Here is a 16,696-nt window from a genome sequence, read left to right on the forward strand (position 1 = left end):
AGTGGTGTCAAATAGCAATGTGTCTCAGTCAAGTGAGGAGGAAGTGGATGTTCAAGTCAACTGTACTGTGGCATTCATGTCTCAGTGCATGTCACTGAACAAGTGCCGTGAGTCCTGTCTTTCGATGGGAGCGTCAAGCTACAGGTGGTTCCATGATTCGTGTTGTCAGTGTGTTGGCAGCATGTGTCTTAATTATGGAATAAATGAAAGCAGGTGAGTAGCAAAGGGACAATATATGCTCAGTATGTAAGGAAGTTGTTGGAAGGACATATTTTGTTTTGAGGAAGTTATTTATTGTAAATTATGTCCATTGCAATCAGGTAGTGACAATTAGGAGTATCTTTCTATACAAGGTGTCTTCAGTGCCCATACCCTAAAGAGCTGACTGACTTTGAGCAAGACCACGATGAGGAACTTCCTATCGATGACCCTGAACGACATGCTTACCATCATGTTGACTATTCCGACAAGTATTACAGTAGCCACAGTAAAGAAAAGGATGATGACAAAGCAAATGCTGTGGACTCTCCTGTTGAGGACTCTACATGAAGTGGTTCCTAAGCAAGGTTCACTCCGCAGTCCCTGCTAGCTCCTAGGCCGTCATTGGTCCGTCGTGCCAATCATTACATCCTGGGAAGAAAGTGAGTGCTATAGTCAGTGTACATAAACAAAGGGACTTAGGAACCTTTCCTATTGTGTGCAAAGCACCACCTGCATCCTTCAACCTCGTGTGCACAGAGCAGCAAGGATGAAGCCAACAGCCACTAGCTTTTTGTTCCTGCCTGAGTTAGCTGCACCAATGTAATGTAGTAGCCTAATATATTCGAAAAGACTGTGCCTGTAACTAGAGTTTCCCAAGAGTACCTCCCCTGTGTGTCGAACACATAAATAAGGTTACTGAAAATGTTGCATCTCAGTGGTACTTTGTTTCTTATGCCTGAGTGGTAAGTTATGACTCTGTATATGTTTGGAATGGCAGTTAAAATGTTGAATATTATCCACCCTACTGCACACAAAGGCAAATGTTGCAGTTAAGGTGTACATGCAAACGTCTGTTAGAAAAATGTAGAATACAAGCAAACAGTGTGCAGGGCACCATGATGTTAATGTGCTAGCTTTTGTAATCTCGCCATGTATATACTAATGTACATTTGAGGAAAATTTTCATGTACAGAACAAGAAGCAGTCAAACTTGCTTCAGAAGTACTACATCATGCTTCATAATGTTCTGGTCACTATGTAAATATGCAGTAATTAAAACAAGCAACACGTTTAACTGCCTACCCTTACAACAAAGGTGTAGCACACATTTCATGTGAAAAGTCGTATGCTGCCTTTGAATGTGTTGTCCTGTACATACAACTTTGAATGCATTTAAGTGTACTTCAGTCATTGACTGGAACAATGCTCATTGTCTTTGTTGAAATATTTGTCTCGTTGGTGTATCATGCACTTTAACATGAAGCTGGGAAGTGTCACAATGTAGGAGAGGGTGGGAAAAAAGCATGTACCTGATATTGGTAACTATTCACTCTTCATCAGTGGATGCAAGGCAGTATTTGTATTACTGCATAGTATTTATTTAAAATGAGCTTTCTGTGGACATGCTCTATGCTCTGCTGATCAATTAATATTTTTGGAAGTTGTCATCTTGTCTTTTTTTTTTTTTTTTTACTAGCTGGACTTCCAAGTGCCATGCACCAGTGTTGGGTGATCAAATGTGACAAATCGTGTTTTTGTTTTTCAGTCATTTCTATTGTTTCCTGATTGGGCAACAGCTCAAGGCTTGCTGCCTGGGCATCACCCTGTACTCAGGGTGCATCATAGCCATTTGCATCAATAACTAGCTAGTATCTTCAGTGCCAGCCTACAATATTGAAAATTTGGGTGCCATCAGCAAAAAATCACTAGCCATGTGCCAGTATACAGATTTCTATAAATCTTAATTTAATTTGTGTGATACTCAGTATTTTCTAATTATTGCACATAACACATTGTTTTTTCTTTAATGCACAATTTTTTTTAAACACTTCTGCACAGCATCATAAACTAACAAAAGCTCAACCTAAATTTGAACTACAGCCATACTAATGTCAAGATTCTCTATGTTCACTGGTCACATAAATTTCCCAAAGTCCATAGTTTTGCCTGCCCATGGGTTGCGTAGCTCCCCAAAGACGCTTCGCTTCTTGAGACAAGTTGTGACTAAACTACATCAGTATTTGAAATTATTGCATAAAGAGGGTTATTCTATTTATGAATGTTTTGTACAAGAAATTCAGTGTACCCACAAGGCTAGATGTCACTGTGTTCTCAAGGACTTGCAGATTTTGTTGTTCCCACATACCTATATCCAGAAGTGGCAAGACCAGTTTAATTACATCATATTTTGTTGTGCTGTCATGTTCTGAAGCTAATACGCTTCAGTTCCGATCCAATTTTCTGCCACTCCGATGGCTAACGGACGCCCAAAGATTTACTTCCTGTAAAAGACTGTACACAAAGCAGCTCACTGCACCCCATCACCTCTGTTGGCCAAAGTCCACCGAACCAAGATCTATTTGTTTCTTGTTCATGTACCTCAAATGCAGGGTGCCAACTGCAAACTTCATAAGAGATAAGTACCTTGCAAGGAATGTGAAAGATCTGGTTCTCTCTTCCACCATCATAAAGATAAGAGTTCCCCCCAGCCTTTTTTTTCTTCTTCTTCTTTATGTATCTATATATATGGCTCACCTGAGAGTGCTTTGAGACAACTTTTGAACTGAAATCCCCCAGCTTAGTTAATATTTCCTTCAGTCATTTGAATTCTTGCTGGACAAGGCTTATATATAAAAAAAAGAACACAGAGGAAGCGGGAAGGCAAAACGTCAAATGAGACCACCTGATTGCCTTTTGAACATAAGTAACAATGTTACGTATGTGTGCCCATGTTCTGGTTATCACAAGCACTGGAAATCTAGTTTGTTTTGAAGTCAAAATAAAATGTGCTGTTTGCATGTGGAGAGTATTATGGTGGCAAAGAGGCTAGGCCACCCATACAGTTTTCTACAAAAACCCAATAGGACATTCTGACTGTCTTGAAGATCGAGCAGGTTTATTTGGACTGCACTAGCTATGAAAGGTACATTGCTGTGGCTTCCTAGACATAATATTGTAAATTAATTGTCTCATCTTCATAAAATGTTTACAACACTTGAAAGGCTGAACTGTATTCATTCATTTGAGAGGTTTATTATGTGCTTCATTCTCTCCCTCTTTTTCTGTTGTTTTTCTTTATTTTGTTTACCGGTACTTTATTACCGGAGTCATTTTTTTTCTATTACCGGTACTACATCAATGTGCTAGTCCTGCGATTTGCATTATGAGGCATGTCATTTCCATTATACATTTGCATTGTGTACACAATAGATTATTAAACCATTTCTGAGCAGCATTTTCCTTTCCTAATATGCAGAGCCTTTCTTTTGTCCTGTGCATTTTGATCTCCATAATTAATAACCTTGATGTTCCTCAAGATTTTCACGTTGATATGCTGTGTATCCAAACACAGCTGTGCAGTCGACTTCTCATATTTTTGCAAGAATGTAAGCAGTGTAAATTATGATTAATAAAGCTTATTAAGTACAAGCTGAGCAGTGGCACCTGATCTGCGACTTGTACAAGGTATCCCCTAGATAAGGGGCAGCTGCCCCAAGCCCCCAAGCTGCAGTTGTTTCTGCAGTTCGTGCAATATTTGCCCACGGTAAACCATCGTTATAACGATGTCGCGTATTATCGCTTTATTCGAAATTCCACGCTGTTCCGGCCGAAATGCACGCGTTTCGAACCGGATTATCTGAAGTATACTGCCGGAGGACTTCACTGTGTACGAGCTCGTACGACAGGGCAAACCCAGCTTACATTTTTGTTTTTGTTTTTCCATTTGATTGTTAACACCGAAAGTAAAAGGCTGATGCCAACGTGCTCATCCTAAAGCTTGTTTGTTTGCTGGAATATTTGTGTTAACGCTACCGAGGAGTTTACTGCGGTTTCGGAGCTACTGTCATTGTTTCTCTCTCTCACACCCCTCTCTCTCTTTCTTTCCCCCCTACAGCTTTTATCAAACTGGCGCATATCGATCTTTTTTTTTTTTTTTTTTTTGTGTCCCGTTGACTTTGTGATAAAGGGGATTTATTGAATGTCGCAATGGTCAAACGCGGCAGAAAGCTGTGCCAGAGTCGAGGTGTGCTTTTGTGCTCTCATATGAGTGGCAAAACGACGAACGAAGATGATCCCCTTCGAACGACACGGAAGCCGGATGGAAACGTACGTGTGGTGCTTCATTTCGTTAGTGAACTCAATTGTGCGTTTAACTTAATATTTATTACTACTTCTCGTAAACATGCAATGTACTTTGGTTAGAGCAAGGGGAAAGTTATGTAATAGGAGGAGCCTCAGCTGTCATCAGAGCCTGAGCTCTGATGACAACGGCAGAGCAGGGCACGGAAATCGTAGAGGCAGTGATTTATTCGGACATCCTCCAAATGGCGACACCACCCTCACTTCTTTTTTTCCCAATGCAACCCCTGCACGGAGGTCTTTGCTTGTTATTTCAGCTTTAAACACATGTAGGTCACATTTCCTTGGTCCTGAGGGAGACCACACACACATAAAAACAGGCCGGACTCAGGCGCAAGGAAATGATACCTACGATGTTAAAACAGAATTCACCACATAACACGCTCCTAGCCAACCGTGATTCCGAATGATATCATTCTGTGTCCTTATTTGCTGAAAATGGGAGGAGGCGCCTATCTGGGACACATTATGCTTGTCCCAGATGGGCTCCTCCCCCTGTTTTGAACGAATCATGACACAGAATGATATCATTCGGTATGGTGGTTGGCTAGGAGCGTGCTATGTGGTGAAGTTCTATTTTAACAGTGTAGTACATCGAATATATACCAGCTCGCTGTACCCTTTTTCTCTGTTCAACGTTCAACACATGTCGGTTATGATACGTAATGCTGTTACAGCGCAACAGTAATAATGACCCCAAACCCATACCCTTTTGCAACAACCCCCGTGGTCGCGATTCTGGATAAACCACTGGTAGAGGCGCGTATCGGGAGAGCTTGGCGATTCACCACACCACATAGCACGCTCCGAGCCAACCATCAGCCCGAGTGACATCGTTCGTCTCCCCTGATTTGTTGAAAATGGGAGGCGTACGCCTTTTTGTGACACTTATGCAGAAATGTTAATTGTCACAAAAAGGCGTACGCCCTGCGCTTTCCACAAATCAAGAATGATAGAGGTACCACTCTGTACAATGGTTGGCCTTCAGCGTGCTATGTGGTGAAGCTTTGTTTTAAGAGTGTAGGGATAGAACGACAGAACCTGTGCGCTGATGGCAGCGTGGCCGGCGGCGGCGAAATAAAAGTCGACGACATTGCACGAGCACTACTAACCACATTGTGGTAAATGGACAAATAAATGTAGCAAGTTTTATTTACGTCGAGTAACCTTAAGAACCATCTTGCAACCAGTGGCGTAACCAGTGGGTAACTTTGGTAGTGCATTTGGAAGAGGGAAACGAGTGTGAAATCCTCCTCCCCCATGTAAAGTCCCCATCGAACTCCCTCCCGAAATATTCTTTCAGGCTACACCATTGCTTACAGCACTTTCGTGTTTGGAATTGTGTCATAAAAGCCGAAACTATGACAAATTACAATCCATTTTCAGTGTTCATTGGAAGAGCAAGTAACTCTCCGTTTGACTAGGGACAAGGACCATAGGACCAAACACCAGCTCGCGTGGCTCAGTGGTTAGCGTGCTGGCCATGGCACGTCGAGACTGGGAGGTACCCGGGTTTCGTGCTATCTGGGGTTTTTCCTGGGTTTTCTTCAGACGCTTTCAGACATATGTCGGCACAGTTCCCTTAGAAGTCGGCCCAGGACGCATATTCCCCCAGACTAACCGTCAGTCGTGACGTTGCCCACTTCCGTGAGGCCGACAGCGGCGAGCCCTTTCAGCACTACCACCACCATAGGACCAAAGCCCAAAACTTGGGCCCGATTCCTTTGCCTTGCTAACCTTTCCTTTTTCTCATCTTTTTCGGGTAAACATATCCACCCTCCCCCCCCCCCCCCCAAAAAAAAAGCAAAAACTTGTAAACGGGAAATTACCCTTTCTTATCTTCAGGGTGTAAACAAATGAGGCAAGTGAAGGGAAAGACCTGCATATTATGACTCTCATCTGCATCTTCCAAATGATTTCTTACAAAGCTCATATAGTTATCATGCGGAACGCAAAGCTAAAGGGGTTGCGACACTTTGATAGATGTGCTGGAATGAAGAGATCAGGTTCCCCCTCAACATGAAAGAACTGATGTTCTGAGGCTGGAACAACATAGAAGGGACAAATACATACAAAGCCTCAATTTGCCTAAGAAATTAACGATGAAAGATGAAAGTCACTGAAAAGGTTAGCCAGCTGTAGAACTCGAACCCACATCTTCTGGATTGCCGGTCCAGGGCTCTACCAATTGAGGTAAGCTAACACGCCTTCTCAGCCACTTCCAGGGTGCGTCATCTGAAGGGACAACCTAGCCACTCTCTCTCACTCATTCTCCTTTCACTCTTACATTTTTTCTCACTCATACACACATTCATACGACGGGATCGACGCAGGCGGCAACTGTTGAACATGAAAGAACTGCACTGAACTGCAACTGAAAGAACTGCATGAAAGAACGGCAATCCAGAAGATGTGGGTTCGAGTCCTACAGCTGGCTAGCCTTTTCAGTGACTTTCATCTTTCATCGTTAATTTCTTAGGCAAATTGAGGCTTTGTATGTATTTGTCCCTTCTATGTTGTTCCAGCCTCAGAACATCAGTTCTTTCATGTTCAACAGTTGCCGCCTGCGTCGATCCCGTCGTATGAATGTGTGTATAAGTGAGAAAAAATGCAAGAGTGAAAGGAGGATGAGTGAGAGAGAGTGGCTGGTTTGTCCCTTCAGATGACGCACCCTGGAAGTCGCTGAGAAGGCGTGTTAGCTTAGCTCAATTGGTAGAGCCCTGGACCGGCAATCCAGAAGATGTGGGTTCGAATCCTACAGTTGGCTAACCTTTTCAGTGACTTTCATCTTTCATCCCCCTCAAGTCCTTCGAGCCAATTTTTATGCTCTGGTAGACGACAAGTTTTCCACGTCTGCAGCAGGATACACAGATAGCGCATCCAGAAATGGCAAGTCTGCCTCGGCATTCGTAATGCCACCCGAAGGCGTAGTGCTAGGACGACGCCTTTCGCATCCAACCTCATCAAAAGCTGAGGAGCTCTATGCCAGTCTTTTCTTTCTGCAGCACATCATTGGTTTAACCCGGCGGGAATGGGCAGTGTTCACTGACTCAAAAACTTCACTGCAAGCTATTGGGAATTCTGGCATACGAGGCTCATCCGCACCCCTGAGGTCAAGGCGAAGGTCATGCACTCCTGAGGCGCGCGGTTTCGGTTTCGGCTCATTTGCATAGCAAAAATTCGGCGACGGATGTTTTAACATAGGTGTTCGTTTCAGGATTAATAATAAAAACAAAGAATGGATTTCAAAGAGTGTTGTCTCCCATTCTGCTATCTCACTTTCGCCCGAACGCCCTAATTAAACAGTTAATTAATGGATTTTAGGTAATCAGTCATCTAGTAGTTACATAATCCCTTCGAGAGGATGCCCGCCTGACCGTATAACTCAACTGCAAAAACGACATCAATGCTGCTCTCATAGCTTTTTTTTTTTAATCTGGCGAAGCTATAGCTAAAAAAGACACCCCGTACAGCACGCCTTTCTGCGAAGTTCGTCTATCCCAAGGTACGTACGCTTTGCAGGATGTGCAGAAATAAAGTAGCAATTTGGGCCTGTTGGTCACACATAATAAAATCGCTAAAACAGTGCTAAAACAAATAAGGATGACACCGGACGGACGCACTGCACTTTTGTTGAAAGTGGAGTGCTTCCGTCCGGTGTCGTCCTTATTTGTTTTTAGCACTGTGTTAGCGATTTTATTATGTGCAGAAATAACTGTTGTGGGAACCTTTCCCAAATTCAACCAGATTTCAGTCCCCGACCAGCGCAGAGTATACGGCGGTGGTGAAAGAGTTCGCCGTTGTCGGCCTCACAGAGGTGGCCAACGTCACGACACAATGTGCGTCGACTTCTAGGGGAACTGTGCCGACGTATGTCTGAAAGTGGCTGAGGAAAACCCAGGAAAAACCCCAGACAGCACAGCCGGCACCGGGGTTCGAACCCGGGTACCTCCCAGTCTCGACGTGACATGGCCAGCACGTTAACCACTGAGCCACGCACCAGCTCGCGTGGCAGAGCATACAGACACTGAACTCAAACAAAAACATGTTTAATCTTGCATGCGCCAATAGAGATGTCGGTCCAGTCCGAAGGTAAGAGCTTGTTCACTCTGACCACATTCTTCTTCTTCGTCTTCATCCAAGCAAAAGATGGCCGCGAGCCACTAAGGGAGATTGGCCGCTAAGCCACTAAGGGCGAAATAACATCGGTGTGGCAGTGATGAGATGTAAGGCCGGGTTAGGCGCAGGTGATAACTGACATATACATGACATATGACGACTATGCCTGGATGAGTGAGTATGTATGTATGTAGGAATGTGCGTACGTGAAAATGTACGAGAGGAGCGAGAAAGTGCCTAGAAACGGTTCGAGAGCACGATGTAAGACACGAGACCTGCTACAACAAATCTATTACTGAGAGCAGTATGGGATGTTCCGAGAATCAGCAGTGACGCTAACGAAAGTGGGGCTCCCAATAAACGCAAAGGGGTGTAAATACACTTCTGGCGGAGTTTGCCAAAATGAGCGTCCCGCGGTCCAGCACGGCGAAGGTAAAAATTTAAGGTTAGCGCCAGGCATCAAGCTCGCGTCAACCAGACTTCTGTCTGCCTGGAGCTGCAGAGGTTAGGGTTCCATGGAAAGGAAAGGTGTTCATAGGATGGCGGTAGAAGGATAGCTCGAGACAGGCTTGTTAGTCGTCTATTCCTGGCAACAGAAGTACGCCCAAGAACTGCGAGGAGAGGAAATATCTCCCCAGAGAGGGACATTTTAGCGAGGGTGTCAGCGGTTTCGTTTAAAAGTGGGTCCACGGTGGCCAGGAATCCACGATGATGATATCGCAAATGTGGTGCGGGGCAAGATGCACCAAAATAGACGACAATAGAGAGTTTTAGCGGACCGTTGATAACGTGACTTGCGTCGAACCGTATCAACCGGAACCAAGCAGTGGATAGGATTCTGAGTCACGCACAACTGCGATTTGTTCCGATAGGCACGATAACCTTATCAACGGTATACTAAAACTCACTAATGTCTCCGAGGACGGCAGCAGACCCGAGCGTAACGCCAAAACTGAAATGACGGATAGAGAGTCCGAGAGTAAGAGAATCCTTTCAAAGGCGGGAGAACCCTCCTGTCAAAGGGAAGGGTAAAGTCTGGGAGCCGAACCGGAAACTGGAAACCAAGCTGAGGGAAGAACAAGGCAGCTCCAACGCGCTCCTTCTTCTGCTTCTTCTACCAATCAAAAGATGGCAGTGAGCCACTTCGTCCAAGCTCCTCATTCGTACCAACTACGCACTACTTCCTCGCAGATACTGGCCGTGATCCACAAAGGGAGGTTGGCCAAGGCAATTAGTATACTAGAGTTGTCGGGAATATATAAAGGAGTATATATGAAAAAGGAAGAGAGAGCAAAACAAAAGGACATTGTGGCCAGGATGAAACAGCTGAACACTTTTTGCTCCTTTACCCTCATTCTGACCAACTCCGCAAGAGGTATATCTGCACCCCTTTGCGTTTATTGGGAGCCCTCCTTTCGTTAGCGTCACTGCTGTCTCTCGCAGTATTCCATCCGTGCTCTGTAATAGATCGGTTGTAGCAGGTCTCGTGTCTTACATCCTGCTCTCGAACCGCTTCTAGGCACTTTCTCGCTTCTGTTATACATTTTCACGTACGCACATTCCTACATGCACACATACTCACTTATCCACGCATGTTCGTCATACGTCATATACACGTCAGCTATCACCTGCGCCCAACCAACACCACCTAGATAAAGCCTGCGCATTGCCTCCTCTCCCTCTTTCAGTTAAGAGTCAGAATTCGTCTGCTACTGCGATTCACCGTTCTGTGAATTCAAGAACCCGCAAATGATTGCAGCTCACCGGGAACCTGCAGACCTAAATATTTAGACAAAAAGTGCAAGACGCTTCCAGAAAATCAGTTTGAGAAAGATTGAGACCGTTTTGAGCTTTATTTCCAAGTTTTCCCATTTAGGGGAAGGTGGGGCAAGACGAGACAGAAATTTGCTATTGAATATGGAATTGATTTTTTTCGTGTTTTTCAAAAAAAAAAGCCATAGGCACATTCTCAGAGGTCTAGAGCTTCTGATCTGTAAATCAGAACGGACGTAGCCGGTTCTAAAATAAACAGAGAACAAGAATTTCAAAAATGCAGATTGTCTCATCTTGCCCCAGCCCTTGGGGCAAGATGGGACACGCCGTGGTAATGAACGATAAAAATTAGTTTTTGCGATCCAAGCACCTACACAGCCACCTAGAGCTCACCGCCCACTTGATGTGCAATAAACCCACACAGAACCAGGTGCTATTATCTTCCACCGTCCTTTGCAAACAAGGCACCGCCGGTCTGATGTGTCGCTGGTCGCTCGCGTTTCAGTGCGGAAACAGGAAAATTTGCTGGAAAATCCTAGGCAATATGCAAAAAAAGGAATCTCTGAGGAACAGGAATAAAGCCACCTGATAGTTGACTTATCAGTTTCTAAATCACATTAAATTTAAATTACATTAAGTTGTCGCGTCTTGTCCCGATCATCGGATCATTAATTTTTCAGTTAAACACGGATAACCAAGAGTGCCCATGTTTTGCATATATCTAGATGAATGAATAAAGAAATATTACGGTATGTGTACTTACATTGACGGAATAAGCCTGCGACACGCTGCTGAACAGCTGACAAGACAAAGGGCTACAGAAAATCGCGCCTTTTTTGCGGGTTTTTACATTCCAGGTAGAAGTAACCGATTTTTTTTTCTCTTCAACGCAAACATCAATCCGGATAATTCTGTCGTGCAATAAAGCGGACATGCAGAGCCACATATGAGTAAAGTTTCAAGCGCATGGAGCAACGCGTCTCTGAGACAGGCGACGTCGAGCAAGAAATGTCTCGTCTTGCCCCGTGTCTCATCTTGCCCCACCTTACCCTAGTACGCGGGGACGTTTCAATCATAATTCGCAGACGACGGTGGTTCTTCTCCGTGGCCACGACCGCTGAAAGCACGTTCGTGATTGGCTATGGCCGTTGAAAACATGATCCTGATTGGCTGACTCTTAATTGTTACGTCAAGTCGACGAGCGCGCAGGCTTTCTCTATCTAAGTGGTGTTTACCCCAACCTCATCACTGCAACACAGATGTTATCTCGCTCAATTATCCTGGCCAATGTCCCTTAGTTGCTCACGGCCACCTTTTGGATTGGACGAAGAAGAAGAAGAAAGACTGAAAGAGACATGTTTGCCAAGTAATCAGCTGTTTCGTTAGGTCCACGATGACCAGGGATACACGTAATGACAATATCAGTTATATGCGGAGGAACAAGGATAGCAAGACAGTGAGCAACGTGCTGGAGGTCGATGTCAATGTTGAAAGAACAGAGAGTCCGACAAAATCAGGACCTTCCCAAATGTGTAAGGCACTTTCCTAAGAACCAGAATAATTGCGAGAAATTTACTTTTCATATGGGGGTGTAATATCTTGAAGGCGCAAAGGTAACTGGTAATCTAGTTGGGGAAAGAAGAGGCCAACACCGGCCCGTTTTTTTCGCGACAGATGCACCAGTTACCACTACTTACGTGATCTGAACAGCTTTGTATAGGTGATCTTCCAATGTGGACCGGAGGGTGGTCAAGCTGACATTCTTCACATCCAGCTGAAATCTGACAATTCGCACCGTTGCTGGAGTCAGTGAGGGTTAAAGTGGAAACATATTTGCAAGGGACACCTGCAGTGGCGACAGTAATTGCTGCGGAAAAACTAATTGAGGGTATTTCTTGTCCGCCACTATCTCTTTAGGCAAACACGTGTATCTCAGAGGAAATTATTATTTCTCGCAGCAATCGAATTCGTTGTGACACAGGAAAGTGGTCGCAGTGAGTGGAAACGAGTCTTCAGATTAGGACTTTGAACTTGGGGACATCAACAGTGCAGGCAAAGTGAGAAATTTTAAAAATGACAGCCTTTGGCCTAGCGAGGTACGATCTTCTGGTTGGACAGTGGCGCCGGAAGGGGCGTGTTGCAGGTATATTGGTTTAGGTGGCTCGAAAATCAAACTAGCTTTGGCTGTTTCGAACCAATCTTCACCTATGATGAGCGACAGAATGTTGTTGTCGAGGACTGCTGCTCTGAACAAGGCAGGAATATTTCCAATGGTGACGTCAAGACGTCAAGGCATGCCGTGCTGACGGGAGGACTGAAGATCCGCCGACTACAACTACATCAAGTGGAGGCTGGACCCATGGAAAAATCACGTAGGTTGGCAGGAGTGACTGCAGAGACAATAGTTGTCTACTCGGCTGCAGCGGTAAACTTCCAGGGCACCAACCTTGGGAGAATAAGTTGAGGAGTTCGTCAGCGTGGAGGGAATGTCCACTGTCCTTACCCAAGGTAGACGCCGGTAGAAGAGTTCGCACAGCATTCATATTGCGGGATCTGCAGATAATTCCATCTTTGCCATATTGTCACACCTCAGAAATGTCTCTGAAGTCAGCCGTAATGCCCTCCAAGCATCAAATAATGAACCCAGGGTTCTAATACCAGATTAGAAAGCCTGTAGTGAGTATAAGGACAGTTGGAACAGAGGAAATCCCATTTTCCAGGAAATGATCCATGGGGAACGAGAGGATGTTAGTGGACGCCGATCAGTAGTGGTCGGTCCCACTACGGAGAGGACATCTCTTAGCCGCGGTGTACCCTGGCGAATCTCCCTTACCGCACAAGTCAGACAAAGTCACAAGTGAGGTTAGCAGCACACGGTTCCACTAGGGGAGGGGGGATTTATTTGCAGGAAAAAAAAGGAAAAGGGGAAAGGGGATCAGTTCCACTAGGGTTCTACAAGAAAGCCGCAAAGTATTCGCAGAAGAGTTCGTTCAGTTCATTTTCGTCTTCTACTTCTTGGTGTGACATACAACCAAAGGCAATATATTGCCTTTGCCTTTTGCTTTGGATGAGGATGCGGGATGAGGATTAAAGATTAAAAACGGTGACATGATGAGATGAGTGATACAATTGCATGGAAGACAGCTGATGGAGCGGTTTAGTCTACGGTGTGACCAAAAGACAAAATAGTAGATATCGACGAGGGAACGGAAAAGGTTTGGAAGGGATTGATTAAAATTGTCTGCGGATGGATGCATAAAAAGGGCAGCGGAGAGAGAAGTGGTCCATTGTCTCATCGCACGTACAATGCGGGCAACTAGGAGACGGCCGCGCACGTGCACGAACAAGGGGCGAACCCTGCAACGGAATTTTGTGAGGAGTGTTTCAATCATAGATTGAGAAGTTACCCGGCAAAAAGAACTCGTTACAAGTTAAGTTATCGTGTGAAAAATGTAACTAAGTTAATAACGAAGTTCTTCAGCCTGAATTGTAACTCGCAGTTACTGAGTTACTTAAAAAAAAAAGAACGAGCTATTTCCAAGTTACTTCGGACACAAAATAGCATTACGCAGGTGCAACGCGCGTGAGCAGTTGAGTTAGACCTTGAGTTGCCTGCGGAGGAGTGCAACACGCTTAGATTGTTTTCTTTTATGTCCAACAATAGACCTCTCCCTGTTTAAACAAATGACGCCATAGTGTTCGACAGCGCCACAAATTTGGTAGGAACTGAATTACGCTCGAAGCTAGGGGAACAAGGTCGCGCCCGAAAGCCACGTTCTTGAGGGGATTACGAATATGGTCCCTTAAGGGGACGCGACCCTCGGTCCTGCTGTTCTTTCAATGGGAGGCAGCGAACAAGTGCCCGTCGTGGAACCCAGACCTCTCCTCCCGGTTTGTTTCGGTTTTAGTTTGTCTACCAATGTCATGATGACGTTTCTCTGGTACAGGCCTATTCGAACGCTTTGCATCTTACTCCCTGTGTGCGCACAGTGGTTCAGCTTCATTTCTATGGCACCGGTCCTTACTTCCTGAATAAAATACAGTCATTGATTGAATATCACGTTTTATGGCAAAGAATGCCATGAAGGAACCGAGAGAAAGCAAGAAAATATGTGGACGTGAGTGAAAAGCGAGTTAAACGTAACTTGGAACTAAACTTAACTTACTTTGGCAAAGTTACCCGAAAAAGGAACGAGTTCTCCTGAAAGCTACCACGGCGCAAAAGTACCGAGTTAAGTTACAAGTTACCGAAAAAAAGAACTTAGTTACAGTAACGAGTTACTTGTAACGAGTTTACTTATACGAGTTTACTTACTTGTAACTTGTACACGCAACTACAACCGCAAGAAGAAAGAACAAAAGAATGCGCGCGCCTTACTGTTGTGCAGATGAGATGACGTCGCTGATAGGAATGGAGGCAGGGAAGCCCGAGGTAAGGCGCTTTTCTGACCCGCGACACTGAAAGCTCTCTTGTGCACTAGGATTGCGCGGTGCACTCGTACTCTTTGTGCGAATATGTATCCTATGGCTTGTAATCCTAATTTCTACTCCTCCTGACACATTTTTTCGAGCCCTTCCACAAGTTCCTTTAAGATATCTTTCGTGATGCCCTGTAACTAATTCTAATTATCATATGTTTATTTCATTTTCCCTACGACGTAATTCGGGTTCAGCTATTTGTATTAATTAAAAGTTGATATTTTTCATTAATAAAAAGGCGTGATGTGAAGCAGAGGTATGAACGAGCGAAAGAATTAGAATATGAAACGAGCGAGAGACAGCGAAGCTGACAATGGACACTGAGTTTCTCAACTTGGTGACGTGAGGCAATGGATCTATGAAGATATGAACGATTTGATGCGATGCAGGTGACATGAAGTTACTCGGTGCCTCTGCGACGACGGTCGGTTGGAGGGTCAAATGGTTTGACTACGTGGTTCACGTCTGAGGTTCGGCGGAGGATCCGGTAAGGACCTACATAGAGCCTACATAGCAAGACCTTCGATTATAACCACCAACGATCGAACGAATCCACTCGGTCATGTCGCTGGTCCATAAAGAAGAACGTGCCTACATTTTTCAAGACTCCACAGTGACGGCCAGGTTGGTGAGTGCTGCACCAGTCACGAACAGCATTACAGCTCAGCAGCGACATGGAGCTGCATCCTCACAGGACATATTACGTGCCATCCACAGAGCAACTCTTGCGAGCACAGATGCCGAAGGAATGGCAGTCGCCGACCGATCACCCGATACAAAAACCTAACCAGACATACACAAATGCAGGACAAGTGCCACTTGCAACAACATTATTACTTCTTTCCACACATGTTCTGTTGTGTGTCAGCGTTATCGAGGTCGAGCTATTACCCAAGCAGCACAAATGTACTGAAAGTCGAGTGCAATAGGGGTGGACGGTTAGGTGGAAGGCCTTGAACAGACTCCTGAAACCAAAGAATATTGATAAAACACGTATCGTCCACCCCTATCGCACTCGAATTTCAGTACATTGTGCTGCTTGGGTAGCAATGTGACGTCACCCACTTCAAAGAAACAGGGCGATTGACTTATCACGTTTTCGGAACTGTTATCGTGAATACCTTCCGATGTACTAAAACTCACTATCCTCTATCTGTTAATCTACAGAAAGCAGTACCTTAGATGGGCAGTGAAATACCATTTCGGATTGCTCGGAACGCTACTTAAATTAATGAATTAATGAATGCGAAATATTTTCGCTGAACGTTGTGTTATCACCGCGTAATTTAATTTACAAAAACACGCCGAAACATCGGCCTTGTCAGCGGCAGCACGACCTGGAGGCGCGAATCAGAAACGAAAAATGTATGGATGGACTTTCGCTGCTCCTTTAACATCCTTCGACTGTAAAGTCTGGTACATTTTCAGACCTCATATCGAGCTCTTTATGTAGGCCCCGTATTGATTGATTAAGGTAAGTCTTGGAAACAGTGATGCCTGCATTTTAAACACAGAATACGCATAATATGGACGGATTGCACAACCTGTTGGGGGGAATACCAAACTTGACATCAACAAATACGTGTCTTATCATTCTACGATAATTCAGATAAACAAGCATTACAGGCGTATTACACACATAAATTATCGCAATGGTTGCATTAAATATTCTTATTTTGAAACTGTTACTAGATAAAAGCAAGTTACTCAGAGGTGTCGGAACGTGGGAGCAAGGGGGCTTTGAGCTCTGCCTCGTCACTCGGAACTTCCGACGCCCCTGGAGTTCCCGGAGTTCCCTGGAGTTACATCCAGAACTCTATGCTCTTCCGTCTCGGACACCCCATGCATATTTATTCGTCAATTATTCGTGTTTATCCGACCTTATTTGTATAATCAGTTAATACAATTTCAGTCTTGTGTTTATTTTCCACTTGAAAATAGAGGTTGTTTTCTGCCCGGGAAAGTCTGCGAAAGAGCGCATCAC

The 16,696-nt window shown here is 44.7% G+C and overlaps 1 protein-coding gene and 1 long non-coding RNA gene across 4 annotated transcripts in view; one reads left to right on the forward strand and one right to left on the reverse strand.

Annotated features, from left to right (window-relative positions):
- LOC135378004 (twisted gastrulation protein homolog 1-A-like) overlaps positions 1–3,630 on the forward strand; it is a 55,399-nt gene extending 51,769 nt beyond the window's left edge. For all 3 annotated transcript variants that reach the window (XM_064610804.1, XM_064610803.1, XM_064610802.1), the window contains 2 exons: positions 3–213; positions 354–3,630. In XM_064610804.1, coding sequence (XP_064466874.1) covers positions 3–213; positions 354–549 — 407 coding nt within the window. In that variant the 3' untranslated portion in view covers positions 550–3,630. The remainder of the gene's footprint in view (positions 1–2; positions 214–353) is intronic.
- LOC135378007 (uncharacterized) overlaps positions 272–16,696 on the reverse strand; it is a 28,342-nt gene continuing 11,917 nt past the window's right edge. The window contains exon 2 of the long non-coding RNA XR_010418236.1: positions 272–630. This is a non-coding gene — a long non-coding RNA (uncharacterized LOC135378007). The remainder of the gene's footprint in view (positions 631–16,696) is intronic.

Source organism: Ornithodoros turicata, chromosome 1, assembly GCF_037126465.1.
Source record: "Ornithodoros turicata isolate Travis chromosome 1, ASM3712646v1, whole genome shotgun sequence".
Lineage (NCBI taxonomy): Eukaryota > Metazoa > Arthropoda > Arachnida > Ixodida > Argasidae > Ornithodoros > Ornithodoros turicata.